General features: G+C 43.8%; 1 protein-coding gene across 2 annotated transcripts in view; it reads left to right on the top strand.

The window, feature by feature from the left end:
• nt5c1aa (5'-nucleotidase, cytosolic IAa) overlaps positions 1–25842 on the top strand; it is a 62570-nt gene extending 36728 nt beyond the window's left edge. For both annotated transcript variants that reach the window (XM_045709669.1, XM_045709668.1), the window contains 4 exons: positions 1500–1629; positions 10926–11048; positions 19878–20062; positions 23357–25842. In XM_045709669.1, the coding sequence (XP_045565625.1) occupies positions 1500–1629; positions 10926–11048; positions 19878–20062; positions 23357–23713 (795 nt within the window). In that variant the 3' untranslated portion in view covers positions 23714–25842. The remainder of the gene's footprint in view (positions 1–1499; positions 1630–10925; positions 11049–19877; positions 20063–23356) is intronic.
• The last annotated feature ends 1102 nt before the right edge of the window (positions 25843–26944 follow it).

Genomic DNA, 26944 nt, shown 5'->3' with positions numbered 1-26944 from the left:
GTTGTAGAGTACTGAGTTTGTAGAGTACTGAGGTTGCAGAGTTCTGAGGTTGCAGAGTACTGAGTTTTTAGAGTACTGAGTTCTGATTTTGTAGAGTACTGAGTTGGTAGAGTACTGAGTTCTGAGTTGGTAGAGTACTGAGTTCTGAGTTGGTAGAGTACTGAGGTTGTAGATTACTGAGTTTGTAGAGTACTGAGTTTGTAGATTACTGAGTTTGTAGAGTACTGAGTTGGTAGAGTACTGAGGTTGTAGATTACTGAGTTCTGAGTTTGTAGAGTACTGAGTTCTGAGTTTGTAGAGTACTGAGTTCTGAGTTTGTAGAGTATTGAGTTGGTAGAGTACTGAGGTTGTAGAGTACTGAGGTTGTAGATTACTGAGTTTGTAGAGTACTGAGGTTGTAGAGTACTGAGTTTGTAGAGTATTGAGTTGGGTGTCCCCTCTACAGGACGGTTGAGCTAACGTAGGCTAATGTGGATATCATGAGGTTGTAAGTAAGAAGAACATTTCCCAGAACATAGATTTTGGCCAATATCAGAATTGTCTAAGTTGCATCTGGGCTGGAATAATACATTATGGCCTTTCTCTTGCATTTCAAATAAGATGGTACAAAAAATATAGAAAAGAACGGTTGGTTTCTTCTTTGTATTATCTTTTACCAGATCTATTGTGTTCTATTCTACTACATTCCTTTCACATTTCCATAAACTTCAAAGTGTTCCCTTTCAAATGGTACCAAGAATGTGCATATCCTTGCTTCAGGGCCTGAGATCCAGGCATTTTAGGAGAAATTTGGAAAAAAAAGGAGCTGATCCTTAAGAGGATTTAAGTACCATCACTGACATAAAAACTCAACTCAATGTAGTCCTAAAACAAATATTGAGTAAGAGGTAAAAAAAAAAAAACTCTTTCCCCAAAGACTTTGAGAGACATAAAAATAAATAGGAACTGTCTCATTAACACACACACATTCTGTAACTAGGCAAGTCAGTTAAGAACAAATTCTTATTTTCAATAACAGCCTAGGAACAGTGGGTTAACTGCCTTGTTCAGGGGCAGAACGACAGGTACCTTATCAGCTTGGGGATTCGAACTTGCAACCTTGCGGCTACTAGCCCAAGGCTCTAACCACTAGGCTAACCTGCCACCCCAACCATGGAAACACAGTGGTGCAAAGTGGCTAATGTTACATTGATTTAGAAGGTTTTATCTCCTGGGTCTGAACGAGATGGAACGCTTTCACTATTGATCTCTACGCCGAATGCTATTACATGTATACTGACTACATTACCCATAATCCTTCTCTCCCCTGCTATCCCATCAGGCCTTGGAGACGGTGATAACGATTTGTTTGCTGAATGCTATTACATGTATACTGACTACATTACCCATAATCCCGTGCTCTCCTCTGCTCTTTCATCAGGTGTTGGAGGCAGTGAACGCTAATACATATGCTGACTACATTACCCATAATTCTGTTTTCTCCTCTGCTCTTCCGTCAGGCGTTGGAGGCGGTGAATGCACGTCTGAGAGAACTGTACCCAGAGAGTGAAGAGCTGTTTGACATCGTCCTGGTGACGTATAACCACGCCCATGTAGGAGTCAGGCTCATCAATACCATCAACCATCACAGTGAGTCTCACACACACACGCACACAGCACACTCACATGGAGGCATATTCACGCATGTTAGGATGCACCTGCACGAAACAGGCACAAGCAGGCACTGTACAACAGTTCATAGCGAAACTAGCGTAGACTCAAGAAGAGAGCACGTGTGCTGCCTCAGTCAATGGGTCACAGCTATCAGCGTCAGCTTACCCTGGTTCTCTCAGGTCTGGGAAATATCAGCAGATGTAGATTCTTGATTTGACCACCTGGTTGTTGCAGAATTTTTTTTTAATGACTTCTAAAGTTTGTAATTTCCACTTTAAAATATAAGACTTGATGTTGCCTAAAAACAAACATTTATCAACCCCTACAAAAAAATGTCCATTAATTAGAATCCACACAATAATTCACATTTCCTGTTGCTGCAGGATTATTTTCCTGCTGTGAAAAACAGGTCAAATTAAGACCCTACATCTGCAGCTTTCATTGTGTGCTACGAATACTGCATACCGCTATATACTTAATCTAGAAGTCTAGAATAGAAGGGTCCCAAAAGGGGACAACCCTTTTTGATTCCAGGTAGAACCCTTTTGGGTTCCAGGTAGAACCCTTTTGGTTTCCATGTAGAACCCTTTTGGGTTCCATGTGGAACCCTGTGGTTATAGATGGAAATCAAATGGGTTCTACCTGGAATCAAAAAAAGTTATTCAAAGGGTTATGCTATGTGGTCAGCCAATGAATCCTTTTACATTCTAGTTGGCACTTTTTTTAGGCACAGACTGGGGATCGACTTACCCTTCCAAAGTCGGACTGTTCACCATTCGAGGGAAAATAACTATACTGATCTGACATCTACATACCACTTTCATGTAGAGCTTTCCAGATGCCATGAACCATATCTCTAATGGCTTTCTGTGTGTGAACGAACGCAAAACAGAAACCAAAGCTGTTTCCCAAATAATGGGTCAGGTCTCAAGGGTCCAGACCAGTCCCTCTTGGTTCGCGGCTAAAGCAAAGCCTTGGTTGTGGCAAGACAAATGTATTTATGTATTTTTTTATTTTATTGATGGGTCGCCAACATATTCAAAAGACTTTTGGGTGGGTCACAACAATGAAAACAAGTTAGGGAAGTGGCTTCCTTCAGAGCTCCCAGATGCCTCCATGTCTAATCATCTGATGTTAGATCTCTCCAGTGGTCCTCTGTGCGAACACACAACACGAACCACAGTCCCTGAACTCTGACATTTTCTCTAGAGAACACAACAAACAAACACGGACAAGATGGCTCCGCAGACGTCAAGGAGACTCGATTCTGTAATACAAACCGTTCTGTAGGGTCCATCCCAAATGAAACCCTTTATAGTGAACTACTTTTGACCATAGCTCACACCGTATTACCTATATCAGTTACAGGTTAGTCATTTAGCAGATGCTCTGATCCAGAGAGACTTACAGGAGCAGTTAGAGCCTTGCTTAAGGGCACATCGACAGATTTTTCACCTAGTTGGCTCGGGGATTCAAACCAGAGACTTTTCGGGTTAACTGGCCCAACGCTCTTAACCGCTAAGCTACCTACCCGCCCAGAACCAAAAGTAGTGCGCTATATAGGGAATATGGTGACGTTCGGGATGAAGACCTATTGTGGAAGTGAATTAGGAGATGTCAATGCCACAAGTGCGTAGGTTTAAAAAAAAAAGGCAGAGGTGATAAGTAGTGTTGGATGCAACTCGCCTTAATAGAAGATAGGGGCTTTTTTGGACACTCATACAATATATACACTACCGTTCAACAGTTTGGGGTCACTTAGAAAGGTCCTTGTTTTTGAAAGAAAAGCTCATTATTTTTGTCTATTAAAATAACATAAAATTGATCAGAAATACAGTGTAGACATTGTTAATGTTGTAAATGACTATTGTAGCTGGAAATGGCTGTTTTTTTTTTTTATGGAATATCTACGTAGGTGTACAGAGGCCCATTATCAGCAACCATCACTCCTGTGTTCCAGTGTTAGATCATCCAAATTGATCAATTTATCACATAAAAGGCTAATTGACCATTAGAATCATCCGTCTACTGCTGCATCCCGAATGAAACCTTATTCAGTCAGTCAATCAAATGTATTTATAAAGCCTTTTTTACATCAGCCAAAGTCACAAAGTGCTATACAGAAACCCAGCCTAAAACCCTAAACAGCAAGCACAGCACACTGGTCAAAAGTAGTGCACTATATAGGGAATAGGGTGCCATTTGGGATTCAGCCTATGAATGAGCAGGGGAAAATGTACGTCCTTGTGTGGACATTGGATTGGCTTTTTGACAACATAATGTAGACATGGGATTGGCTAGTTGGGGTATATGACAACAATGTAGACATTGGATTGGCTCTTTGGGGTATATGACAATATAATGTAGACATTGGATTGGCTCTTTGACAACAGAATGTCGACATGGGATTGGCTCGTTGGGGTATATGACAACAATGTAGACATTGGATTGGCTCTTTGGGGTATATGACAATATAATGTAGACAGTGGATTGGCTGTTTGGGGTGTGTGACAACATAATCGCTCCGAACGACTCCATGTATCTACTTTACATAAATACATGGAATGATTGGCATGTTCTGTAATGTGGAACATAATTCATGTAGCATACATTAAAATACCAGTGCCCCGTTTGCAGGAGAGAGAGAGAGATCTGATTCGAAAACCCTCATCAGAATCAGTATGGAAGTCTCCCCTCTTAGAGAGCTATCAAGTTGCAAGGGAGTTAGATTTCAGTTTCATAAGATCTTCTCAGGACACACAACTTCTTGTAAAATCATGTTTATTCATGTTTTCTCTAAAACATACTGCTGTGAGAAGGCTTAACTACAGGCATAAAAATCGACTTTGATGTCCGGATGTCAGTGAAGTTGTTCCAGTATAAGCAATCATATACCTAGCAGTCTAAAGTATATTACGGCAGAAGACTGGTGCTACTGTGCTGTCAATGTACTGTACCATCAGGCCTCGTCCTGTCAATGTACTGTATCATCAGGCCTCGTCCTGTCAATGTACTGTATCATCAGGCCTCGTCCTGTCAATGTACTGTATCATCAGGCCTCGTCTTGTCAATGTACTGTATCATCAGGCCTCGTCCTGTCAATGTACTGTACCATCAGGCCTCGTCCTGTCAATGTACTGTACCATCAGGCCTCGTCCTGTCAATGTACTGTACCATCAGGCCTCGTCCTGTCAATGTGCTGTATCATCAGGCCTCGTCCTGTCAATGTACTGTATCATCAGGCCTCATCATGATTTTATCTAACAAAATGACCATGCATGTTGTAGCTGGGACCCTTGGGATTGCAAACAGAGGACGATTTTCAAAAAGTAAGTGATTTATTTAATCGCTATTTGTGATTTTATGAAGGCTGTGCTGGTTGAAAAATATGTTGATGTGGGGCACCGTCCTCAGACAATCGCATGGTATGCTTTCACCGTAAAGCCTATTGTAAATCAGACAATGCAGTTAGATTAACAAGAATTTAAGCTTTTAAATAATATAAGATACTTGTATGTTCATAAATGATTAATATTATGATTATTAATTTGAATTGCACACCCTCCAATTTCACCGGATGTTGTCGACAGGTGTCCCGCAGACGAGATGCCTAGCCCTATGCCATATCAAAGAACACATAATAGAAAGACAATGATGAGGACAGGAATGAACACGTGACATAAGGACGACAACGAATGGTTTAATATGACGAATAACATCACTGACCTTGGCCATCCCCAGAGTATGATATCTACCATGCTTCAGTACTTGTTTATGCAGCATGTCCCCAATGGTTGGGTCAGGAGGGACACATTTCTCCTGGTTTGGGGCTGTATGATAACGATCTCTATCAGAACTTTTTGTTGTGTTTTTCTTCATCTTGATGATCTCAAGACTTTTGGAAACAAAAAAAAAACATGTCACTAAAAAAATATGAATTTATTTTTTGATCTAGAGGGGACAGCGGAGCGCTTGAGTGAGATGGGGTAAGAGTCATACCCCTCTCTCCCAAAATAAAACACTGCAGACAGCTAATCCTCGTAGGACATAATAACCTTTTTCAGGTCCCACCCTTTAGTGAATGATCTCCACGGTCTCCTTTCCTCCTGAACAAACATCATTCTTCCCTTCTGCTCCCATCTTCCTTATTCCCCCCCTTCTCTCTCTCTGTCTCTCTCTCTGTGTCTCTCTCTCTGTCTCTCTTTCTGTCTCTCTGTCTCTCTCTCTCTCTCTGTGTCTCTCTCTCACTCTCTCTGTGTCTCTCTGTCTCTCTCTCTCTCTCTCTCTGTCTCTCTCTCTGTCTCTCTCTCTGTCTCTCTCTGTCTCTCTCTCTGTCTCTCTCTCTGTCTCTCTCTGTGTCTCTCTCTGTGTCGGTCTCTCTGTCTCACTCTGTCTCACTCTCCCTGTCTCACTCTCTCTGTCTCACTCTGTCTCACACTCTCTCTCTGTCTCACACTCTGTCTCTCTCTGTCTCTCTCTCTCTCTCTTTCTCTCTCTCTGTCTCTCTCTCTGTCTCTCTCTCTCTCTCTCTCTTTCTCTCTCTCTCTGTGTCTCTCTCTGTCTCTCTGTCTCTCTCTCTGTCTCTCTCTGTATCTCTCTGTCTCTCTCTCTGTCTCTCTCTGTGTCTCTCTCTGTGTCTCTCTCTGTGTCGGTCTCTCTGTCTCACTCTCTCTGTCTCACTCTGTCTCACTCTCTCTCTCTGTCTCACACTCTCTCTCTGTCTCACACTCTGTCTCTCTCTGTCTCTCTCTCTCTCTCTTTCTCTCTCTCTCTCTCTGTCTCTCTCTCTGTCTCTCTCTCTCTGTCTTTCTCTCTCTCTCTCTCTCTCTCTCTCTCTCTCTCTCTCTCTCTCTCTCTCTCTGTGTCTCTCTCTGTCTCTCTGTCTCTCTCTCTCTCTCTCTCTGTGTCTCTCTCTGTCTCTCTATCTCTCTCTCTGTCTCTCTCTGTGTCTTTCTCTCTGTCTCTCTCTGTGTCTCTCTCTGTCTGTCTCTCTGTGTCTGTCTCTCTGTGTCTGTCTCTCTGTGTCTGTCTCTCTGTCTCACTCTCTCTGTCTCATTCTCTCTGTCTCACTCTCTCTGTCTCACACTCTCTCTCTGTCTCACACTCTCTCTCTGTCTCACCCTCTCTCTCTGTCTCACACTCTCTGTCTCTCTCTCTCTCTGTATCTATCTGTCTCTTGATCTATGTTGAGCTCCCCCTCTTCCCTCTGAGTACATCTTGGCCCAGGAGTCAGGATTAAAGATTAATTCAGCACATTGCTGTAAACCTGTATCAGATTACATTCAGCAGCTACCTACCTCCCTCCTCCCATCCCTCTCTCCCTCTCCCCCTACCTCCCTCTCTCCCTCCATCCATCCCGCTCTCCCTCTCCCCCTACCTCCCTCTCTCCCTCCATCCATCCCTCTCTCCCTCTCCATCCTACCTCCCTCCTCCCATCCCTCTCTCCCTCTCCCCTACCTCCCTCCTCCCATACCTCTCTCCCTCTCCCCCTACCTCCCTCCTCCCCTCCTCCCTACCTCCCTCTCCCCCTACCTCCCTCCTCCCCTCCCCCTACCTCCCTCCCTCCTCCCCTCCTCCCTCCCCCTCCCCCCATCCACTCCCTAAATCTTAAAGCGACAGTAAACAGTTCCAGTATATCATGACTGTTTAATCCTAAATCTCATCCTTTAATTTCTAGAAAGTCATTTACAGATGACTAGTCTTGATAATCCATTAGCCATGTCAGAATAATATTTAGCCAATTTAAAACATCCAACATGGTGTGGATCAAATACCAATGTTTCATAACACTACCCCCCCCCCCACCCTCCCCAGTCAGTTCATAACACTACCCCCCCCACCCTCCCCAGTCAGTTCATAACACTACCCGCCCCCCTCCCCAGTCAGTTCATAACACTACCCCCCACCCTCCCCAGTCAGTTCATAACACTACCCCCCCCACCCCCCTCCCCAGTCAGTTCATAACACTACCCCCCCACCCTCCCCAGTCAGTTCATAACACTACCACCCCACCCCCCCAGTCAGTTCATAACACTACCCCCCCAGTCAGTTCATAACACTAACCCCCCTCCCCAGTCAGTTCATAACACTACCCCCCCACCCTCACCAGTCAGTTCATAACACTACCCCCCCCTCCCCAGTCAGTTCATAACACTACCCCCCCCACCCTCCCCAGAAAGTTCATAACACTACCTCCCTCCCCACCCTCCCCAGTCAGTTCATAACACTACGCCCCCACCCTCCCCAGTCAGTTCATAACACTACTCCCCCCCTCCCCAGTCAGTTCATAACACTACCCCCCCTCCCCAGTCAGTTCATAACACTACCCCCCCACCCTCCCCAGTCAGTTTATAACACTACCCCCCCACCCTACCCAATCAGTTCATAACACTACCCCCCTCCCAAGTCAGTTCATAACACTACTCCCCCCTAGTCAGTTCATAACACTACCCCCCCACCCTCCCCAGTCAGTTCATAACACTACCCCCCACCCTCGCCAGTCAATTCATAACACTACCCCCACACCCCCAGTCAGTTCATAACACTACCCCCCCACCCTCCCCAGTCAATTCATAACACTACCCCCCCCACCCTCCCCAGTCAGTTCATAACACTACCCCCCCACCCTCGCCAGTCAATTCATAACACTACCCCCACACCCCCAGTCAGTTCATAACACTACCCCCCCACCCCCCAGTCAGTTCATAAAACTACCCCCCACCCTCCCCAGTCAGTTCATAACACTACCCCCCCACCCCCCAGTCAGTTCATAACACTACCCCCCCACCCTCCCCAGTCAGTTCATAACACTACCCCCCCCCTCCCCAGTCAGTTCATAACACTACCCCCCCACCCCACCCCCCCAGTCAGTTCTTAACACTACCCCCCCTCCCCAGTCAGTTCATAACACTACCCCCCCACCCTCCCCAGTCAGTTCATAACACTACCCCCCCCTCCCCCAGTCAGTTCATAACACTACCCCCCACCCCACCCCCCAGTCAGTTCATAACACTACCCCCCCAGTCAGTTCATAACACTACCCCCCCCACCCTCCCCAGTCAGTTCATAACAATACCCCCCCACCCTCCCCAGTCAGTTCATAACACTTCCCCCCTCTAGTCTGTTCATAACACTAAGCCTACTGTATCCTACCCCCTACCTCACCCTCTCTCTCCTCTCCTCCTGATTATGCTACTTCACTCTGAATATCCCCTTCTTCCTCCTCCAGGATATCTACTCTCCATACTAACACCCCTTCATTGAATGCTCTCCTCTCCCTTCTGACTCGACTCTCCCTCTGCTCTGCTCTGCTCTGCTCTCCTCACCCTCTCCTCTCCTCTCCTCTCCTCTCCTCTCCTCTCCTCTCCTCTCCTCTCCTCTCCTCTCCTCTCCTCTCCTCTCCTCTCCTCTCCTCTCCTCTCCTCTCCTCTCCTCTCCTCTCCTCTCCTCTCCCTCTGCTCTGCTCTGCTCTGCTCTCCTCACCCTCTCCTCTCCTCTCCTCTCCTCTCCTCTCCTCTCCTCTCCTCTCCTCTCCCTCTGCTCGCCTCTCCTCTCCTCTGCTCTCCTCTCCCTCTGCTCTCCTCTCCCTCTGACTCGACTCTCCCTTCTGACTCGACTCTCCCTCGGCTCTCCTCTCCCTCTGCTCTCCTCTCCCTCTCCTCGCCTCTCCCTCTGCTTGCCTCTCTCCCTCTCCTCTCCTCTCCTCTCCTCTCCTCTCCTCTCCTCTCCTCTCCTCTCCTCTCCTCTCCTCTCCTCTCCTCTCCTCTCCTCTCCTCTCCTCTCCTCTCCTCTCCTCTCCCTCTGCTCTCCCTCTGCTCTCCTCTCCCTTCTGACTCGACTCTCCCTTTGCTCTCCTCTCTTCTCCCTCTGCTCTCCTCTCCTCTCCCTCTCCTCTCCCTCTCCTCTCCTCTCCCTCTGCTCTCCTCTCCCTCTGCTCTCCTCTCCCTTCTGACTCGACTCTCCCTCTGCTTTCCTCTCCCTCTCCTCTCCTCTCCCTCTGCTCTGCTCTCCTCTCCCTCTGCTCTCCCCTCCCTATGCTCTCCTCTCCTCTCCTCTCCTCTCCTCTCCTCTCCTCTCCTCTCCTCTCCTCTCCTCTCCTCTCCTCTCCTCTCCTCTCCTCTCCTCTCCTCTCCTCTCCTCTCCTCTCCTCTCCTCTCCTCTCATCTCCTCTCCCTCTGCTCTCGTCTCCTCTCCTCTCCCTCTGCTCTGCTCTCCTCTCCCTCTGCTCTCCTCTCCCTCTGCTCTGCTCTCCTCTCCCTCTCCTCTGCTCCCCTCTCCTCTCCCTCCGCTCTCCTCTCCCTCTGCTCTGCTCTCCCTCTCCTCTCCTCTCCCTTCTGACTCGACAGTTCTTGCACCTTACCTCAGATGACACTGTGTATTGCTAATTGCCAAACTATACTGAGAATCTGTCTGCGTCTCAAATGTCAAACCTATTCCCTACTTTAAAAAGTTGTGCACTAGATAGGGAATAGGGTGCCATTTTGGATGCAGAATATATTTGACACCCTCCCTAGGGAAATGGCGTTTAACATGCATTTATTGGTCAATTACACACACAGACAGTCCAACAAAAATAGGACTTTCTCTTTCAACCCAACCCCTCTGAAAGACACATATTCAGGGTTTGGAGAGGTATGGGGGGGGGGGGGGGGGGTAGCCCAGGGAGCTGTTGTTGTGGGGGTGTTAAGTGCCTTGCTCAAGTGTACAACAGCAGGCCATGGCATCTAGGAGTTGATACCAGCAACCCTCCGGTTGCCAGCTTACACCCTGACAGATTTTTCCCATCGGACCCCAAATACGAAACTGGCAACCCGGCGAATGCTGGCCTGCTAGGCTACATGCCACCCCTTCAAGCTTCTATAAATGTCTTTAGCCTTTGGCCTAGAAGGTTGGCTAAAGGTTTAAAGGGATTTGTCGCTACGCTATCTTTTAGGACCAGTTCACACTTTTTCTCAAGGTGAATAAATGACATAAGACAGTTCACTCTTTCCAAATTCTAATCTTAACGATTAGGACAAGGAGGAATACAATCTGATCTCAGAACAGTACCAAGGGCTAACTTAAATTGACTAGCGTAGCATGGCAAGATATTAATGGTGACCTCAGGTTATGTTAACTACTGACCAGTGTCATTTTCATTCAGCACTTATGCAGAGGAAACTGGGAGGAGATACCTGAACTTGATCAGCAAGAAGTGCTCCTTATCGTTTTCCCTTTTGCTGCCCTTATGACCCACATGGGATTGTATTCCTGTGTTTCTCTCTGTCTCCCAGATCTGTTCATCGAGAGGTTCTGTATGACGGGAGGAAGTTCACCTATTGGCTACCTAAAGGCGTGGCAGACCAACCTGTACCTGTCTGCTGATGCTGAGAAGGTCAGAGAGGCGCTGTCTGAAGGTGAGTCCCACCAGACTGACTGACTCCTGTCCTCACCTCTATATTACATCACTACCCACCAGACTGACTGATTCCTGTCGTCACCTGTATATTACATCACTTCCCTCCAGACTGACTGACTCCTGTCCTCACCTGTATATTACATCACTTCCCTCCACTGTAGCATGGAACCCAAGACCAGAGTAAATGTATTGTGGACAAACTCAAAGGTCAACTGTCCTGGGGTGATATTGAACAGCTAACCTTCAGTGTGGGACAGGCACACAGTGTCAATAGTTTGAATTTCTGCAAACAAAAGGTCACACACTTTAAAGTATAATTTAGAACAGTGTTATTTGAACCGAGGGTCCGAGGTACTGCAGGGGGGTCAATGAAAATATCTGAAAGAAAAGTAAAATTTGTTTGATGTTTTTATGAATATCACTAGTAACAACAGAATAAAGTAATTTATAAATACATACCTACAGAAGAAAATAAGAGAATATCTTATTTCTAATGATATCAACTTTATTTCTTAACTCCTAATATTGAGCGAATTACACTCACTGGATTATCTGACGTAGGCTTTGAAAAAATGCCTCTGGCAGCTGGTACTGTAAGCCTTCTTGATTTGGACACATGGCTAACGTTTGTTTTAACCAGCTGCTACTAGTAAAAAAAAATGTGTTTGCCGTTATCCTTCTAGCTAATAGGCTATGTTAGAGTTTGGACTTCCTCTCCCAGTTATAATGTGTGGAGGTCCAAATAATAACACAATCAACCAAATGTATTCATTTTAAAATGTTGATTTTCTTCTCCTTGCCTTTATCATTCACCTAATGATAAGAAAAGACATGAGAAAAACATTTATTTTGATAACATAATGGGGGGGTCACTGGTTTACCTGGGTGGTTGTTCCTATGCAAGAAACGATTGAAGACCCCTGATTTTAAAAGGCAAATATAATTTGCTGCCACCGTAAAAGGTATGTTACATTGTATTTGCCGAAGTGGACAAGAATGATTGGTACCGGCCGTAATGTGGTAAATAAATTAGCAAACATTAGAATATTGTAGGTTTTTTAGGTTCATTTCTTGAGATCCATTTCCATATGTTATATGACATTAGGGAACCATTCAACCTTCAAACTACTGAGGGTTCTGGTTAACACACAATACTAGAATAGGAACGGTCCCACCCTATCCTCTAGGTAGTGCACTACTTTAGACCAGGGCCTAGTAGTGCACTACTTTAGACCAGGACGTATAGGGTAGTAGTGCACTACTTTAGACCAGGGCCTATAGGGTAGTAGTGCACTACTTTAGACCAGGGTCTATAGGGTAGTAGTGCACTACTTTAGACCAGGGCCTAGTAGTGCACTACTTTAGACCAGGACGTATAGGGTAGTAGTGCACTACTTTAGACCAGGGCCTAGTAGTGCACTACTTTAGACCAGGGTTTATAGGGTAGTAGTGCACAACTTTAGACCAGGGTTTATAGGGTAGTAGTGCACTACTTTAGACCAGGGTCTATAGGGTAGTAGTGCACTACTTTAGACCAGGGTCTATAGGGTAGTAGTGCACTACTTTAGACCAGGGTCTATAGGGTAGTAATGCACTACTTTAGACCAGGGTCTATAGGGTAGTAGTGCACTACTTTAGACCAGGGCCTATAGGGTAGTAGTGCACTACTTTAGACCAGGGTCTATAGGGTAGTAGTGCACTACTTTAGACCAGGGCCTAGTAGTGCACTACTTTAGACCAGGACGTATAGGGTAGTAGTGCACTACTTTAGACCAGGGCCTAGTAGTGCACTACTTTAGACCAGGGTTTATAGGGTAGTAGTGCACAACTTTAGACCAGGGCCCATAGGGTAGTAGTGCACTACTTTAGACCAGGGCCTAGTAGTGCACTACTTTAGACCAGGGTTTATAGGGTAGTAGTGCACTACTTTAGACCAGGGTCTATAGGGTAGTAGTGCACTACTTTAGACCAGGGTCTATAGGGTAGTAGTGCACTACTTTAGACCAGGGTCTATAGGGTAGTAGTGCACTACTTTAGACCAGGGTCTATAGGGTAGTAGTGCACTACTTTAGACCAGGGTCTATAGGGTAGTAGTGCACTACTTTAGACCAGGGTCTATAGGGTAGTAGTGCACTACTTTAGACCAGGGTCTATAGGGTAGTAATGCACTACTTTAGACCAGGGTCTATAGGGTAGTAGTGCACTACTTTAGACCAGGGCCTATAGGGTAGTAGTGCACTACTTTAGACCAGGGCCTATAGGGTAGTAGTGCACTACTTTAGACCAGGGTATATAGGGTAGTAGTGCACTACTTTAGACCAGGGTATATAGGGTAGTAGTGCACTACTTTAGACCAGGGCCTATAGGGTAGTAGTGCACTACTTTAGACCAGGGCCTAGTAGTGTACTACTTTAGACCAGGGTCTATAGGGTAGTAGTGCACTACTTTAGACCAGGGTCTATAGGGCAGTAGTGCACTACTTTAGACCATGATCTATAGGGTAGTAGTGCACTACTTTAGACCAGGGTCTATAGGGTAGTAGTGCACTACTTTAGACCAGGGTCTATACGGTAGTACTGCACTACTTTAGACCAGGCCTATAGGGTAGTAGTGCACTACTTTAGACCAGGACGTATAGGGTAGTAGTGCACTACTTTAGACCAGGGCCTAGTAGTGCACTACTTTAGACCAGGGTTTATAGGGTAGTAGTGCACAACTTTAGACCAGGGCCCATAGGGTAGTAGTGCACTACTTTAGACCAGGGTCTATAGGGTAGTAGTGCACTATTTTAGACCAGGGTCTATAGGTTAGTAGTGCCCATAGGGTAGTAGTGAACTACTTTAGACCAGGACTTATAGGGTATTAGTGCACTACTTTAGACCAGGGCCCATAGGGTAGTAGTGCACTACTTTAGACCAGTACTTATAGGGTAGTAGTGCACTACTTTAGACCAGGGCCTATAAGTTAGTGAACTATAGAGGGAATAGAGTGCCATTTGGAAACAAACAGTACCCTTTCTAGTGCTCTATTCAATCCACATGGCGGAAGTTCAGCTTTACCGTGTGATTTCAATTTAAAGGAAATGTTCCTGCAGTCATAATGTTACCCTGTTGGGTGAGGTTTATGACCACCCCCATAAATACCTTTCCCCCTTCTCTCTTCACTCTACAGAATGGACTCTTGGAAAGCCCTTTGTTACCACAGAAAAAGTTTGGCAACATCAAAAGGTTGGGGAATGGAACAATAATTCCCTTTCTCAACCAGTTGAAAGTGTTGATACTTAAAGAATATGATGTCAGATCAGTTGGTGTCTGGGACATTATATCTGATGACAGGACGACATAAACTGTATCTTGGAAAGTCTACACATTCTAGTTATCAGATTCACATGGAATTGTTGTGCAATTTAAATGTTTGTGAAAAGATGAAATGTCATTTTATCCTCCTAAATAAGATTATTGTTTCATAGTCAAATTTAGGCCCAGTCAGTGGACACACCCAAGTGAACAGACAAAGGGTTGAGAACTATGAAACAGGCCTTCTCTCCCCCGTTGACAGAAGTTAACCTTAGTTCCCGAAATGTGAGGACTGATGTCCTAACGTTTAGAAGGGTGAATATCAACGTGGAGGTGATGATCACCACGCTGGAATGGTGAATTTCGACTAGACAAGCCAGAATACAACGCTAGCTGATTATGGCAACTTGGTATGAACTTTGAACTATTATTCACTAAAGAAGAAGTGATACATCCTAGAAGGCGAGTTATCAGCTGCAGCTGTAAACGTACGTGGCCTCGGAAAGGACAGACAATCTCCTAAAAACGACAGGGTACTTCAACGTATCCGCTCTACGACACTACGACCAGAAAGGTTCTTCAAATGGACAATGGCGATCTCTGCTGGGCAAACCATTCTTCCATCTTCGACCCATCTGTCAAAGCGCAGTTCAGAGTAAATATATATCTTGCATTTTCCTTTTCCAAATGGGCGGATATTAGACTGCACAAGATTCTGTATTTACGGTAACATACCTTCTCAAGGTCCAATAGAGACCCAATTCCTTTGTCCATCAGTCTTCCCGGTCTTTCATTCAAACCCAACCCCCTTTCTTTGTGTAACCAGCCGTCATATTGAATTAGTCCACCAGGGTATTTTCATGACATGATTAGTAATCGATGTATCCTGTATATATATATGTATTTCTGTACGATTATTTAGGTATTTAGTAAATAAATAATTAAGCCAATTTGTGTATTGCTGATTCAACTTGTTAGCCAGGGTTCGTGCAGATAATCAAGTATTTTACGACAATCAGAATGAGACTGAATAAGGTGCCGATTAATAATTGACTGCTATTGATATAAAAGATCTTCAGATCTTTAAGAGAGTTTCTTTGGAAGACAGCAGGTCTATAAACACTCTTCTGTGGTGCCCCAGGTTATTAATGAGTTAATTGATGCATGGTTTAATTAAATTACGTAATCTATTAAATGTTAGGTACACGATTTTGATAAAATAGCATGTCATCTCATTTAATCTGTCACGTCCTGACCAGCAGATGGAGCTGTTGTAGTAGTTTTGGGGTCAGGACGTGGCAGTCTTGTGTGTGTGATTGTTCTGTGTTGGTCTTGTGACTCCTGATCAGGAACAGCTGGGGATCGTTGTTCCTGATTGGCAGTCATATGTGTAGGAGTATGTTTGTCACTTGGTTTTGTGGGTAGTTGTTTTTGCACTGCGTTGGTGAGCCTGCAAAACTGTTTAGTGTTGTGGGTATCATTTATTGTTTTGTCAAGTGGATGCTTTACTCTTTTTTGTTAATTAAAATATGAGTATCCACAACTCCGCTGCATTTTGGTCTTCCCTGCAACACAACGAAGGATTTTGTGACATAATCGGTCAGAGACATGACCGCGCTTTAGCATAGACTGCATTTACGGTAAACGCTGCATGTGTCGGCTCAATAGGAAATTACCTTTACATTTCTAATCTGTTATGCTTCAGTTTTAGAGACTGAAAAGAGCCCTTGGTCTATCCCTCACCTCAGCCCTTTGAGGACTAAATGCTTTCTCTCAGACATCTTCAAATCTGTCTCAATGTTTTCGCTCAGACATCTTTAACTTCTTCAAGATTGGTGGGTGCCCAGTGGGATGGTTGAGCTAATGTAGGCTAATGCGATTAGCATGAGGTTGTAAGTAAGAATAACGTTTTCCAGTACATAGACATATCTGACATTGGCAGAAAGCTTAAATTCTTGTTAATCTAACTGTGCTGTCCAATTTACAGTAGCTATTACAGTGAAAGAATACCATGCTATTGTTTGAGGAGAGCGCACAGTTTTGAAAATGAAACGTTATTAATAAAAAAAAATTGGCACATTTGGGTAGTCTTGATACAACATTTTGAACAGAAATGCAATGGTTCGTTGGATCAGTCTAAAACTTTGCACATACACTGCTGCCATCTAGTGGCCAATATCTAAATTTCAACTGGGCTGGAAAAATACATTATGGCCTTTCTCTTGCATTTCAAAATGGTACAAAATACATTTTTAAAAAACGGTTGGTTTTTTCTTTGTATTATCTTTTACCAGATCTATTGTGTTATATTCTCCTACCTTCCTTTCACATTTCCACAAACGTCAAAGTGTTTCCTTTAAAATGGTACCAAGAAAATGCATATCCTTGCTTCAGGGCCTGAGCTACAGGCAGTTAGATTTGGGTATGTCATTTTAGGAGACAACTGAAAAAAAGGGGCCAATCCCTAAGAGCTTGTGTCAATGTTTCCCCTCAGGCATTCCAGCGGCCACCATGTCAACCTGTTAGGGCTATGGGGCAGTATTGACACGGCTGGATAAAAAACGTACCCGATTTAATCTGGTTACTACTCCTGCCCAGTAACTAGAATATGCATATAATTATTGGCTTTGGATAGAAAACACTCCAAAGTTTCTAAAACTGTTTGAATGGTGTCTGTGAGTATAACAGAACTCAAATGGCAGGTCAAAACCTGAGAAGATTCTGTACAGGAAGTACCCTGTCTGACCATTTCTTGTCCTTCTTTGCCATCTCTATCCATTACAAAGGATCACTGCTGTTACGTGACACTTCCTATGGCTCACATGGGCTCTCAGAAGGCGGCAAAAAGCTGAATCGTGGCTTTGCAGGCTCTGCCTGAAACAAAGTAGCGCGTTTGGGTAGTGGCTGGTTACAGTACTGTGAGACTCAGGCTCGTGCCCGGGTCGACCCCATGCTTTGTTTTCTTTCCTCTGTTTACCTAAACGGAGATTCCCGGTCGGAATATTATCGCTTTTTTACGAGAAAAACGGCATAAAAATGGATTTTAAACAGCGGTTGACATGCTTCGAAGTACGGTAATGGAATATTTAGATTTTTTTTGTCACGAATTGCGCCATGCTCGCGACCCTGATTTACCATTTCGGATAGTGTCTGGAACGCACGAACAAAACGCCGCTATTTGGATATAACGATGGATTATTTTGGACCAAACCAACATTTGTTATTGAAGTAGCAGTCCTGCGAGTGCATTCTGACGAAGACAACAAAGGTAATCAAACTTTTGTAATAGTAAATCTGATTTTGGTGAAGGCTAAACTTGCTGGGTGTCTAAATAGCTAGCCCGTGATGGCTGGGCTATGTACTTAGAATATTGCAAAATGTGCCTTCACCAAAAAGCTATTTTAAAATCGGACATATCGAGTGCATAGAGGAGTTCTGTATCTATAATTCTTAAAATAATTGTTATGCTTTTTGTGAACGTTTATCGTGAGTAATTTAGTAAATTGTTAGTAAATTCCCCGGAAGTTTGCTAGTTCTGAACGTCACATGCTAATGTAAAAAGCTGATTTTTGATATAAATATGAACTTGATTGAACAAAACATGCATGTATTGTATAACATAATGTCCTAGGGTTGTCATCTGATGAAGATCATCAAAGGTTAGTGCTGCATTTAGCTGTGGTTTGGGTTTTTGTGACATTATATGCTAGCTTGAAAAATGGGTGTCTGATTATTTCTGGCTGGGTACTCTGCTGACATAATCTAATGTTTTGCTTTCGTTGTAAAGCCTTTTTGAAATCGGACAGTGTGGTTAGATTAATGAGAGTCTTGTCTTTAAAATGCTGTAAAATAGTCATATGTTTGAGAAATTGAAGTAATAGCATTTCTAAGGTATTTGAAAATCGCGCCACGGGATTCAACTGGCTGTTGCGTAGGTGGGACAAATTCGTCCCGCCTAGCCCAGAGAAGTTAATCTTTATCTTTATCAATATTTTCTCTCAGGCTTTGCAGCAGCCACCATGTTAACCTGTTAGGGCTAGGGGGCAGTATTGACACGGCTGGATAAAAACGTACCCGATTTAATCTGGTTACTACTCCTGCCCAGTAACTAGAATATGCATATAATTATTGGCTTTGGATAGAAAACACTCCAAAGTTTCTAAAACTGTTTGAATGGTGTCTGTGAGTATAACAGAACTCAAATGGCAGGTCAAAACCTGAGAGATTCCTTTACAGGAAGTGGCCTGTCTGACCATTTATTGTCTTTCTTTGACATCTCATTCCATTACAAAGGATCTCTGCGGTAACGTGACACTTCCCACGGCTCCAATAGGCTCTCAGAGCGCGGGAAAAACCTGAATGTCGTCATTCCAGCCCCAGGCTGAAACACATTATCGCCTTTCTCAAGTGGCCGATCAGGGGACAGTGGGCTTAGGCGCATGCACTGGCCGCCCCCGTCTTTCTGTTTTTTCCTCTGTTTACCGAAAAGGAGATTCCCTGTCGGAATATTATCGCTTTTTTACGAGATAAATTGCATAAAAATTGATTTTAAACAGCGGTTGACATGCTTCGAAGTACGGTAATGGAATATTTACAATTTTTTTGTCACGAATTGCGTCATGCTCGTAACCCTGATTTACCATTTCGGATAGTGTCTAGAACGCACGAACGAAACGTCGCTATTTGGATATAACGATGGATTATTTGGGACCAAACCAACATTTGTTATTGAAGTAGAAGTCCTGGGAGTGCATTCTGACGAAGACAACAAAGGTAATAACATTTTTCTTATAGTAAATCTGATTTTGGTGAAGGCTAAACTTGCCGGGTGTCTAAATAGCTAGCCCGTGATGGCTGGGCTATGTACTTAGAATATTGCAAAATGTGCTTTCACCAAAAAGCTATTTTAAAATCGGACATATCGAGTGCATAGAGGAGTTCTGTATCTATAATTGTTAAAATAATTGTTATGCTTTTTGTGAACGTTTATCGTGAGTAATTTAGTAAATTATTAGTAAATTCCCCGGAAGTTTGCGGGGGGTATGCTAGTTCTGAACGTCACATGCTAATGTAAAAAGCTGGTTTTTGATATAAATATGAACTTGATTGAACAAAACATGCATGTATTGTATAACATAATGTCCTAGGGTTGTCATCTGATGAAGATCATCAAAGGTTAGTGCTGCATTTAGCTGTCTTCTGGGTTTTTGTGACATTATATGCTAGCTTGAAAAATGGGTGTCTGATTATTTCTGGCTGGGTACTCTGCTGACATAATCTAATGTTTTGCTTTCGTTGTAAAGCCTTTTTGAAATCGGACAGTGTGGTTAGATTAACGAGCGTCCCACCTAGCCCATAGAGGTTAATTATATGCATATCCTAGCTTCTGAGTTTGAGTAGGAGGCCGTTTAAAATGGCCACGTATCCTAGGCGACCGTCAAGAGGTTAATATTAATCTATCTCTATGTTTCCCCTCAGGCATTCCAGCGGCCACCATGTTAATCTTTATCTTTATCAATGTTTTCCCTCAGGCATTGCAGCGGCCACCATGTTCATGTCCAATAAGCTGACAGAGGTATCGCAGACGCAGCTGAGAGTGGCCTTTGACGGTGACGCTGTCCTCTTCTCTGACGAATCAGAACGCATCTTCAAGGCCCAGGGCCTCGACGGGTTCTTCCAGCACGAGAGAGACAACGAGGACATTCTACTGGACCGTGTATGTAGACGTGTGTCAGAAAAAAGTGTATTGGATTGTTATCATTGTTATCATGGTTTCATGCATATTAACATCAGAAGCCTCCTCCCTAAGTTTGTTTTACTCACTGCTTTAGCACACTCCGCCAACCCTGATGTCCTTGCCGTGTCTGAATCCTGGCTTAGGAAGTCCACCAAAGATTCTGGGATTTCCATACCCAACTACAACATTTTCCATCAAGATAGAACTGCCAAAGGGGGAGGAGTTGCAATCTACTCCAGAGATAGCCTGCAAAGTTCTGTCATACTTTCCAGGTCTATGCCCAAACAGTTCGAGCTTCTAATTTTAAAAATGAATCTCTCCAGAAATAAGTCTCACACTGTTGCTGCCTGTTATAGACCCCCTTCAGCTCCCAGCTGTGCCCTGGACACCATGTGTGAAATTATTGCCCCCCATCTATCTTCAGAGTTCGTTCTGTTAGGTGACCTAAACTGGGATATGCTTAACACCCGGCAGTCCTACAATCTAAACTAGATGCCCTCAATCTCACACAAATTATCAAGGAATTCACCAGGTACAACCCTAAATCCATAAACATGGGCACCCTCATAGATATTATCCTGACCAACTTGCCCTCCAAATACACCTCTGCTGTTTTCAATCAGGATCTCAGCGATCACTGCCTCATTGCCTGCATCCGCTACGGGTCTGCGGTCAAACGACCACCCCTCATCACTGTCAAACACTCCCTAAAACACTTCTGCGAGCAAGCCTTTCTAATCGACCTGGCCTGGGTATCCTGGAAGGATATTGACCTCATCCCGTCAGTCGAGGATGCCTGGTCGTTCCTTAAAAGTCATTTCCTCACCATCTTAAATAAGCATGCCCCTTTCAAAAACTGTAGAACTAAGAGAGGAAATAGCCCTTGGTTCACTCCAGACCTGATTGCCCTCGACCAGCACAAAAACATCTTGTGGGGGACTGCACTAGCATCGAATAGACCCCGCGATATGCAACTTTTCAGGGAAGTCAGGAACCAATACACGCAGTCAGTCAGGAAAGCAAAGGATAGGTTTTTCAAACAGAAATGTGCATCCTGTAGCTCTAACTCCAAAAAGTTTTAGGACACTGTAAAGTCCATGGAGAATAAGAGCACCTCCTCCCAGCTGCCCACTGCACTGAGGCTAGGTAACGCTGTCACCACCAATAAATCCATGATAATCGAGAATTTCAATAAGCATTTCTCTACGGCTGGCCATGCATTCCTCCTGGCTACCCCAACCCTGGCCAACAGCTCTGCACCCCCAGCAGCTACTTGCCCAAGCCTCCCCAGCTTCTCCTTCACCCAAATCCAGATAGCAGATGTTCTGAAAGAGCTGCAAAACATGGACCCGTACAAATCAGCTGAGCTAGGCAATCTGGACCCTCTATTTCAAAAATTTTCCGCCGCCATTGTTGCAACCCCTATTACCAGTCTGTTCAACCTCTTTCGTATTGTCCGAGATCCCTAAAGATTGGAAAGCTGCCACGGTCATCCCCCTCTTCAAATGGGGTGACACCCTAGACCTAAACTGTTATAGACCTATATCCATCCTGCCCTGCCTTTCTAAAGTCCTTGAAAGTTAAGTCAACAAACAGATTACCGAACTTTTCGAATCCCACCGCACCTTCTCCGCTATGCAATCTGGTTTCAGAGCTGGTCACGGGTGCACCTCAGCCACGCTCAAGGTCCTAAACGATATCTTAACCGCCATCGATAAGAAACAATGCTGTGAAGCCGTATTCATTGACCTGGCCAAGGCTTTCGACTCTGTCAATCACCACATCCTCATCGGCAGACTATATAGCCTTGGTTTCTCAAATGATTGCCTCGCCTGGTTCACCAACTACTTCTCTGATAGAGTTCTGTGTGTCACAGGGTGCCACAGGGTTCAATTCTTGGGCCGACTCTTTTCTCTGCATACATCAATGACGTCGCTCTTGCTGCTGGTGAGTCTCTGATCCACCTCTACGTAGACGACACCATTCTGTATACTTCTGGCCCTTCTTTGGACACTGTGTTAACTACCCTCCAGACGAGCTGCAATGCCATACAACTCTCCTTCCGTGGCCTCCAACTGCACTTAAATACAAGTAAAACTAAATGCATGCTCTTCAACCGATCGCTGCCTGCACCTGCCCGCCCGTCCAGCATCACTACTCTGGACGTTTCTGACTTAGAATATGTGGACAACTACAAATACCTAGGTGTCTGGTTAGACTGTAAACTCTCCTTCCAGACTCACATCAAACATCTCCAATCCAAAGTTAAATCTAGAATTGGCTTCCTATTTCGCAACAAAGCATCTTTCACTCATGCTGCAAAACATACCCTCGTAAAACTGACCATCCTGCCAATCCTCGACTTCGGCGATGTCATTTACAAAATAGCCTCCAATACCCTACACAATAACTTGGATGCAGTCTATCACAGTGCCATCCGTTTTGTCACCAAAGCCCCATATACTGCCCACCACTGCGACCTGTACGCTCTCGTTGGCTGGCTCTCGCTTCATACTCATCGCCAAACCCACTGGCTCCAGGTCATCTACAAGACCCTGCTAGGTAAAGTTCCCCCTTATCTCAGCTCACTGGTCACCATAGCAGCACCCACCTGTAGCACGCGCTCCAGCAGGTATATATCTCTGGTCACCCCCAAAGCCAATTCCTACTTTGGCCGCCTCTCCTTCCAGTTCTCTGCTGCCAATGACTGTGACGAACTACAAAAATCTCTAAAACTGGAAACACTTATGTCCCTCACTAGATTTAAGCACCAGCTGTCAGAGCAGCTCAGAGATTACTGCACCTGTACATAGCCCATCTATAATTTAGCCCAAACACCTACCTCTTCCCCTACTGTATTTATTTATTTTGCTCCTTTGCACCCCATCATTTCTATTTCTACTTTGTACTTTCTTCCACTGCAAATCTACTATTCCAGTGTTTTACTTGCTATATTGTATTTACTTCGCCACCATGGCCTTTTTTGCCTTTACCTCCCTTATCTCACCTCATTTGCTCACTTTGTATATAGACTTATTTTTCTACTATATTATTGACTGCATGTTTGTAACTCTGTATTGTTGTTTGTGTCAAACTGCTTTGCTTTATCTTGGCTAGGTTGCAATTGTAAATGAGAACTTGTTCTCAACTTGCCTACCTGGTTAAATAAAGGTGAAATAAAAAACAAATCAGATTCCTGTAACTCTCTGCTTATTATAACCACCCCCCCAAAAAAGCCTTTTATTTATTTCTCTTCTCCTCTTCTCTCCTCAGGGCCCTCTTAAGGACTTCCTAGCGTCCCTTGGCAAACTCCAGAAGAAGTTCTATGCTAAGGGCCACCGTCTGGACTGTCCCATCCGTACCTACCTGGTGACGGCCCGCAGCGCAGCCAGCTCAGGGATCCGTGCCCTGAAGACCTTGAGAGCCTGGGGCCTGGAGACGGACGAGGCTCTCTTCCTGGCTGGGGCACCCAAGGGCCCGATGCTGGAGAAGATTAGGCCCCACATCTACTTTGATGACCAGATGTTCCACGTGGAAGGGGCGGCAGAGATGGGCACGGTCGCTGCTCACGTACCCTACGGGATTGCTCAGAAGCACCCACATAAGAAGAGCCTGAACACAGGGAAGTAGATAGTGGAGGGAGAGAATAAGAAAAAGATTGAAGAAACTAAGAGAGAAGAGACCTGAGATGAAAGACTTTTAGAGAGGGAGATATAGAGTCATATGGAAAATCTGATCTTCCCCGGGTCATTGTCACAAACAAGAAAGGGTTATTTTCAGTCAGTGAGTTTCGTAAAAACTAAGGTAGATCAATAACAATGAAGACAATGAAGAAAGTCTGTAAAGTTTTGGTAATGAAATACTCCTAATAGACGATAATTGAATTGTGTTGATTACAGTATGGTGCTTTTCACCAGATGTCAGAAGTGTTTGTTTTGTACATAAGTGGGGTTGTTTCACCTCCTCAGCATCCTATGTGTGCAGCCGTTATAATCATCCTTAGGAGTGTGTTATCATAAGCACTTTGGTTGGACACGGGAGAGTTCTACATACCTGATATAGGAACAGATGAGAGTTCTACATACCTGATACAGGAACAGATGAGAGTTCTACATACCTGATACAGGAACAGATGAGAGTTCTACATATCTGATACAGGAACAGAGGAGAGTTCTACATACCTGATACAGGAACAGAATAGAGTTCTACATACCTGATATAGAACGAGAGGAGAGTTCCACATACCTGATATATTAACAGAGGAGAGATCTACATACCTGATATAGAACCAGATGAGCGTTCTACATACCTGATACAGGAACAGAAGAGAGTTCTACATACCTGATACAGGAACAGATGAGAGTTCTACATACCTGATATAGGAACAGAGGAGAGTTCTACATACCTGATACAGGAACAGAAGAGAGTTCTACATACCTGATAGAGGAACAGATGAGAATTATTCATACCTGTAATAGGAACATAGGAGAGTTCTACATACCTGATGTAGCCTGTCAACAATGAGCTTTACTTTCCCATATAACTTGAGCAAATGCATTCACTTGAACTGAACTTGTTTTATTTTTCTTCAACATTTGTGGGATGTAACATGTATCCTGTGCTATTTTTAATGACCGATCCATGGCTGTGGTTGTAGCGAAGGGAATAGGATACAGTAGCTCTACAACTCTCCACAATCCGTCCTAAGAAGAAGAAGACAGAGGTGAACTCTTGATAGTCACCAGGATGATATTTTACAAGATGACAAATGGCAACTGGACTGCCCCCAAAGGACACCTGGTGTCTGTGATTCAAAACACATGGATGAGACTGATGACTGACACTGAAAGACGTAGCAACACCTGAAAAGTGTCAGAAATTGGGAATCGATTCTATTATTTATATAATCAAAATCAAGTGTTGAAATACAAGCCATGATCCAGAAGCACAGAGAATTCGGGTGAAATAACTATTTGACAGTTGCACGACAAGACATATTAACATATATAGGACACATGGAAACATTTATGTGACGTAATGTAGTAATAGACCTTATTTGTTTGTGTGGAATTGTCTCACTGTGAAAAAAAAAAAAACTTCTACAAGAATGAATAGGTCACGTGCATGCTAGTCATCTTCCCGAGGATAACAAATAATACAATAGTATTATCTCACAAAGTCTTCTCCAAGTACCAAAGCCATAAATACCAACCATAATGTTTTTCAATCTCTGAGTTTCCATTGGTGCCTTAGTTCTAATACATGTAGTAGGTGTATCACGTGTCTGTTCTGAGGAAACACTAGCCGATCAATAAAGTTTTTACGAATTCAACTGCATGACGGAACTAAGGAGGAAGTGCTAAGGAAGTGCCTGGTTGCATCCTAAATGGGAATCCTATTCCCTATGTAGTGCACTACTTTCGACCAGAGCCCTATGGGTCCTGTACAAAAGTAGTGCACTATATAGGGGATCGGGTATGTAAGCATGTAACAGTAGTCTAAAATGGCTTCCTCCCGTTGTTTCCTTCCATCGTCACTGACGTTAAAGAACTTGACAAATTCTTTGTAGGAATTCTCCGTATTGCTTTACTGATGCACTTACAGTACCTTCCTGTCCCTGATACTACAGTCTACATTGTCAACTCGGTCATACGTTGAGATACCAGCAATGTTACTAGAAAAACTTAGGGAATGAATTTGTGTTAAATGACATATTGAATAGAAGCGTAATTAAAGATCTCTGTCATCATACATTTAAATGCATAGATATGTTTTTTTGTTCTATGGTCTGTAGAAATACATTGAGAAGACTAAACAGTCAAATGTAGCTTCAAATATATGTCATTTAGTATTTGAAGGGGAGAAATATATGTTATTTAGTATTTGAAGGGGGAGAAATATGTTATTTAGTTTTTGAAGGGGGAGATATATGTTATTTAGTATTTGAAGGGGGAGATATATGTTATTTAGTATTTGAAGGGGAGAAATATATGTTATTTTGTATTTGAAGGGGGAGAAATATGTAGTTTAGTATTTGAAGGGGCAGAAATATATGTTATTTAGTAGCACAATGCACCACACCTGTAGACAAAGACCATTTAGTTCCACCAGAGATACATTTTTGGTTACGCTTTATTTGAACAGTCTGGATTTTCCATGTGGACATACTTTACGTGGTCATACTATCAACATACTCTCTGTTGATAAGCAACTGCTGTCTAAGGTTATGGTGAAGTGTTACCAAATTTTTGAGCAGTTTCGCTGTCTAAACATTATACTACATCCCCCCCTGACTATTATACTATTATAACGATGAAATCTCTTTGACATGTAAACGCAGAACAGTAAACCTGGATGTGCCTACTGCACGGAGCGAAAAAAAATCAATGCTCAAAATGTTTTTTTTCTAAGACAGGACTTTTAGTTTGACTAAACGTCCCATGATGATTTAAATATGTCACTATGTATTTGGTCTGCTCTAGATATCTAGTGCTGCTGATGTGTTTACATGGTAATTACACAGCCAGTAAGTGTTAACTACATGGCAACACTTACCATGTTACAGTCCAGCTGTGTCTAAATGATTTTAAGCTCGTCGTCAACCACTGTGGACATTTATTAAAGACGATCATTCAAGAGGGTGGGAGCGTTTGCTAAATGACAGATATAATATAAAATGGGTGATTTATTTTGTCAATAACATACACTGTATTTACTTACTACAGAACATTCATCAGAAAAACTATAAAAGTTTGGAACGAGTCCATCACCGTTTTGATTTAACTTTATGTACAGTGGGAAGAAAAAGTATGTGAACCCTTTAGAATTGACCAGATTGCTGCATAAATGGGTTATGAAATG

This window comes from Salmo salar, chromosome ssa27, assembly GCF_905237065.1.
Source record: "Salmo salar chromosome ssa27, Ssal_v3.1, whole genome shotgun sequence".
NCBI lineage: Eukaryota > Metazoa > Chordata > Actinopteri > Salmoniformes > Salmonidae > Salmo > Salmo salar.
This window is presented reverse-complemented; position numbering and strand designations above follow the sequence as displayed.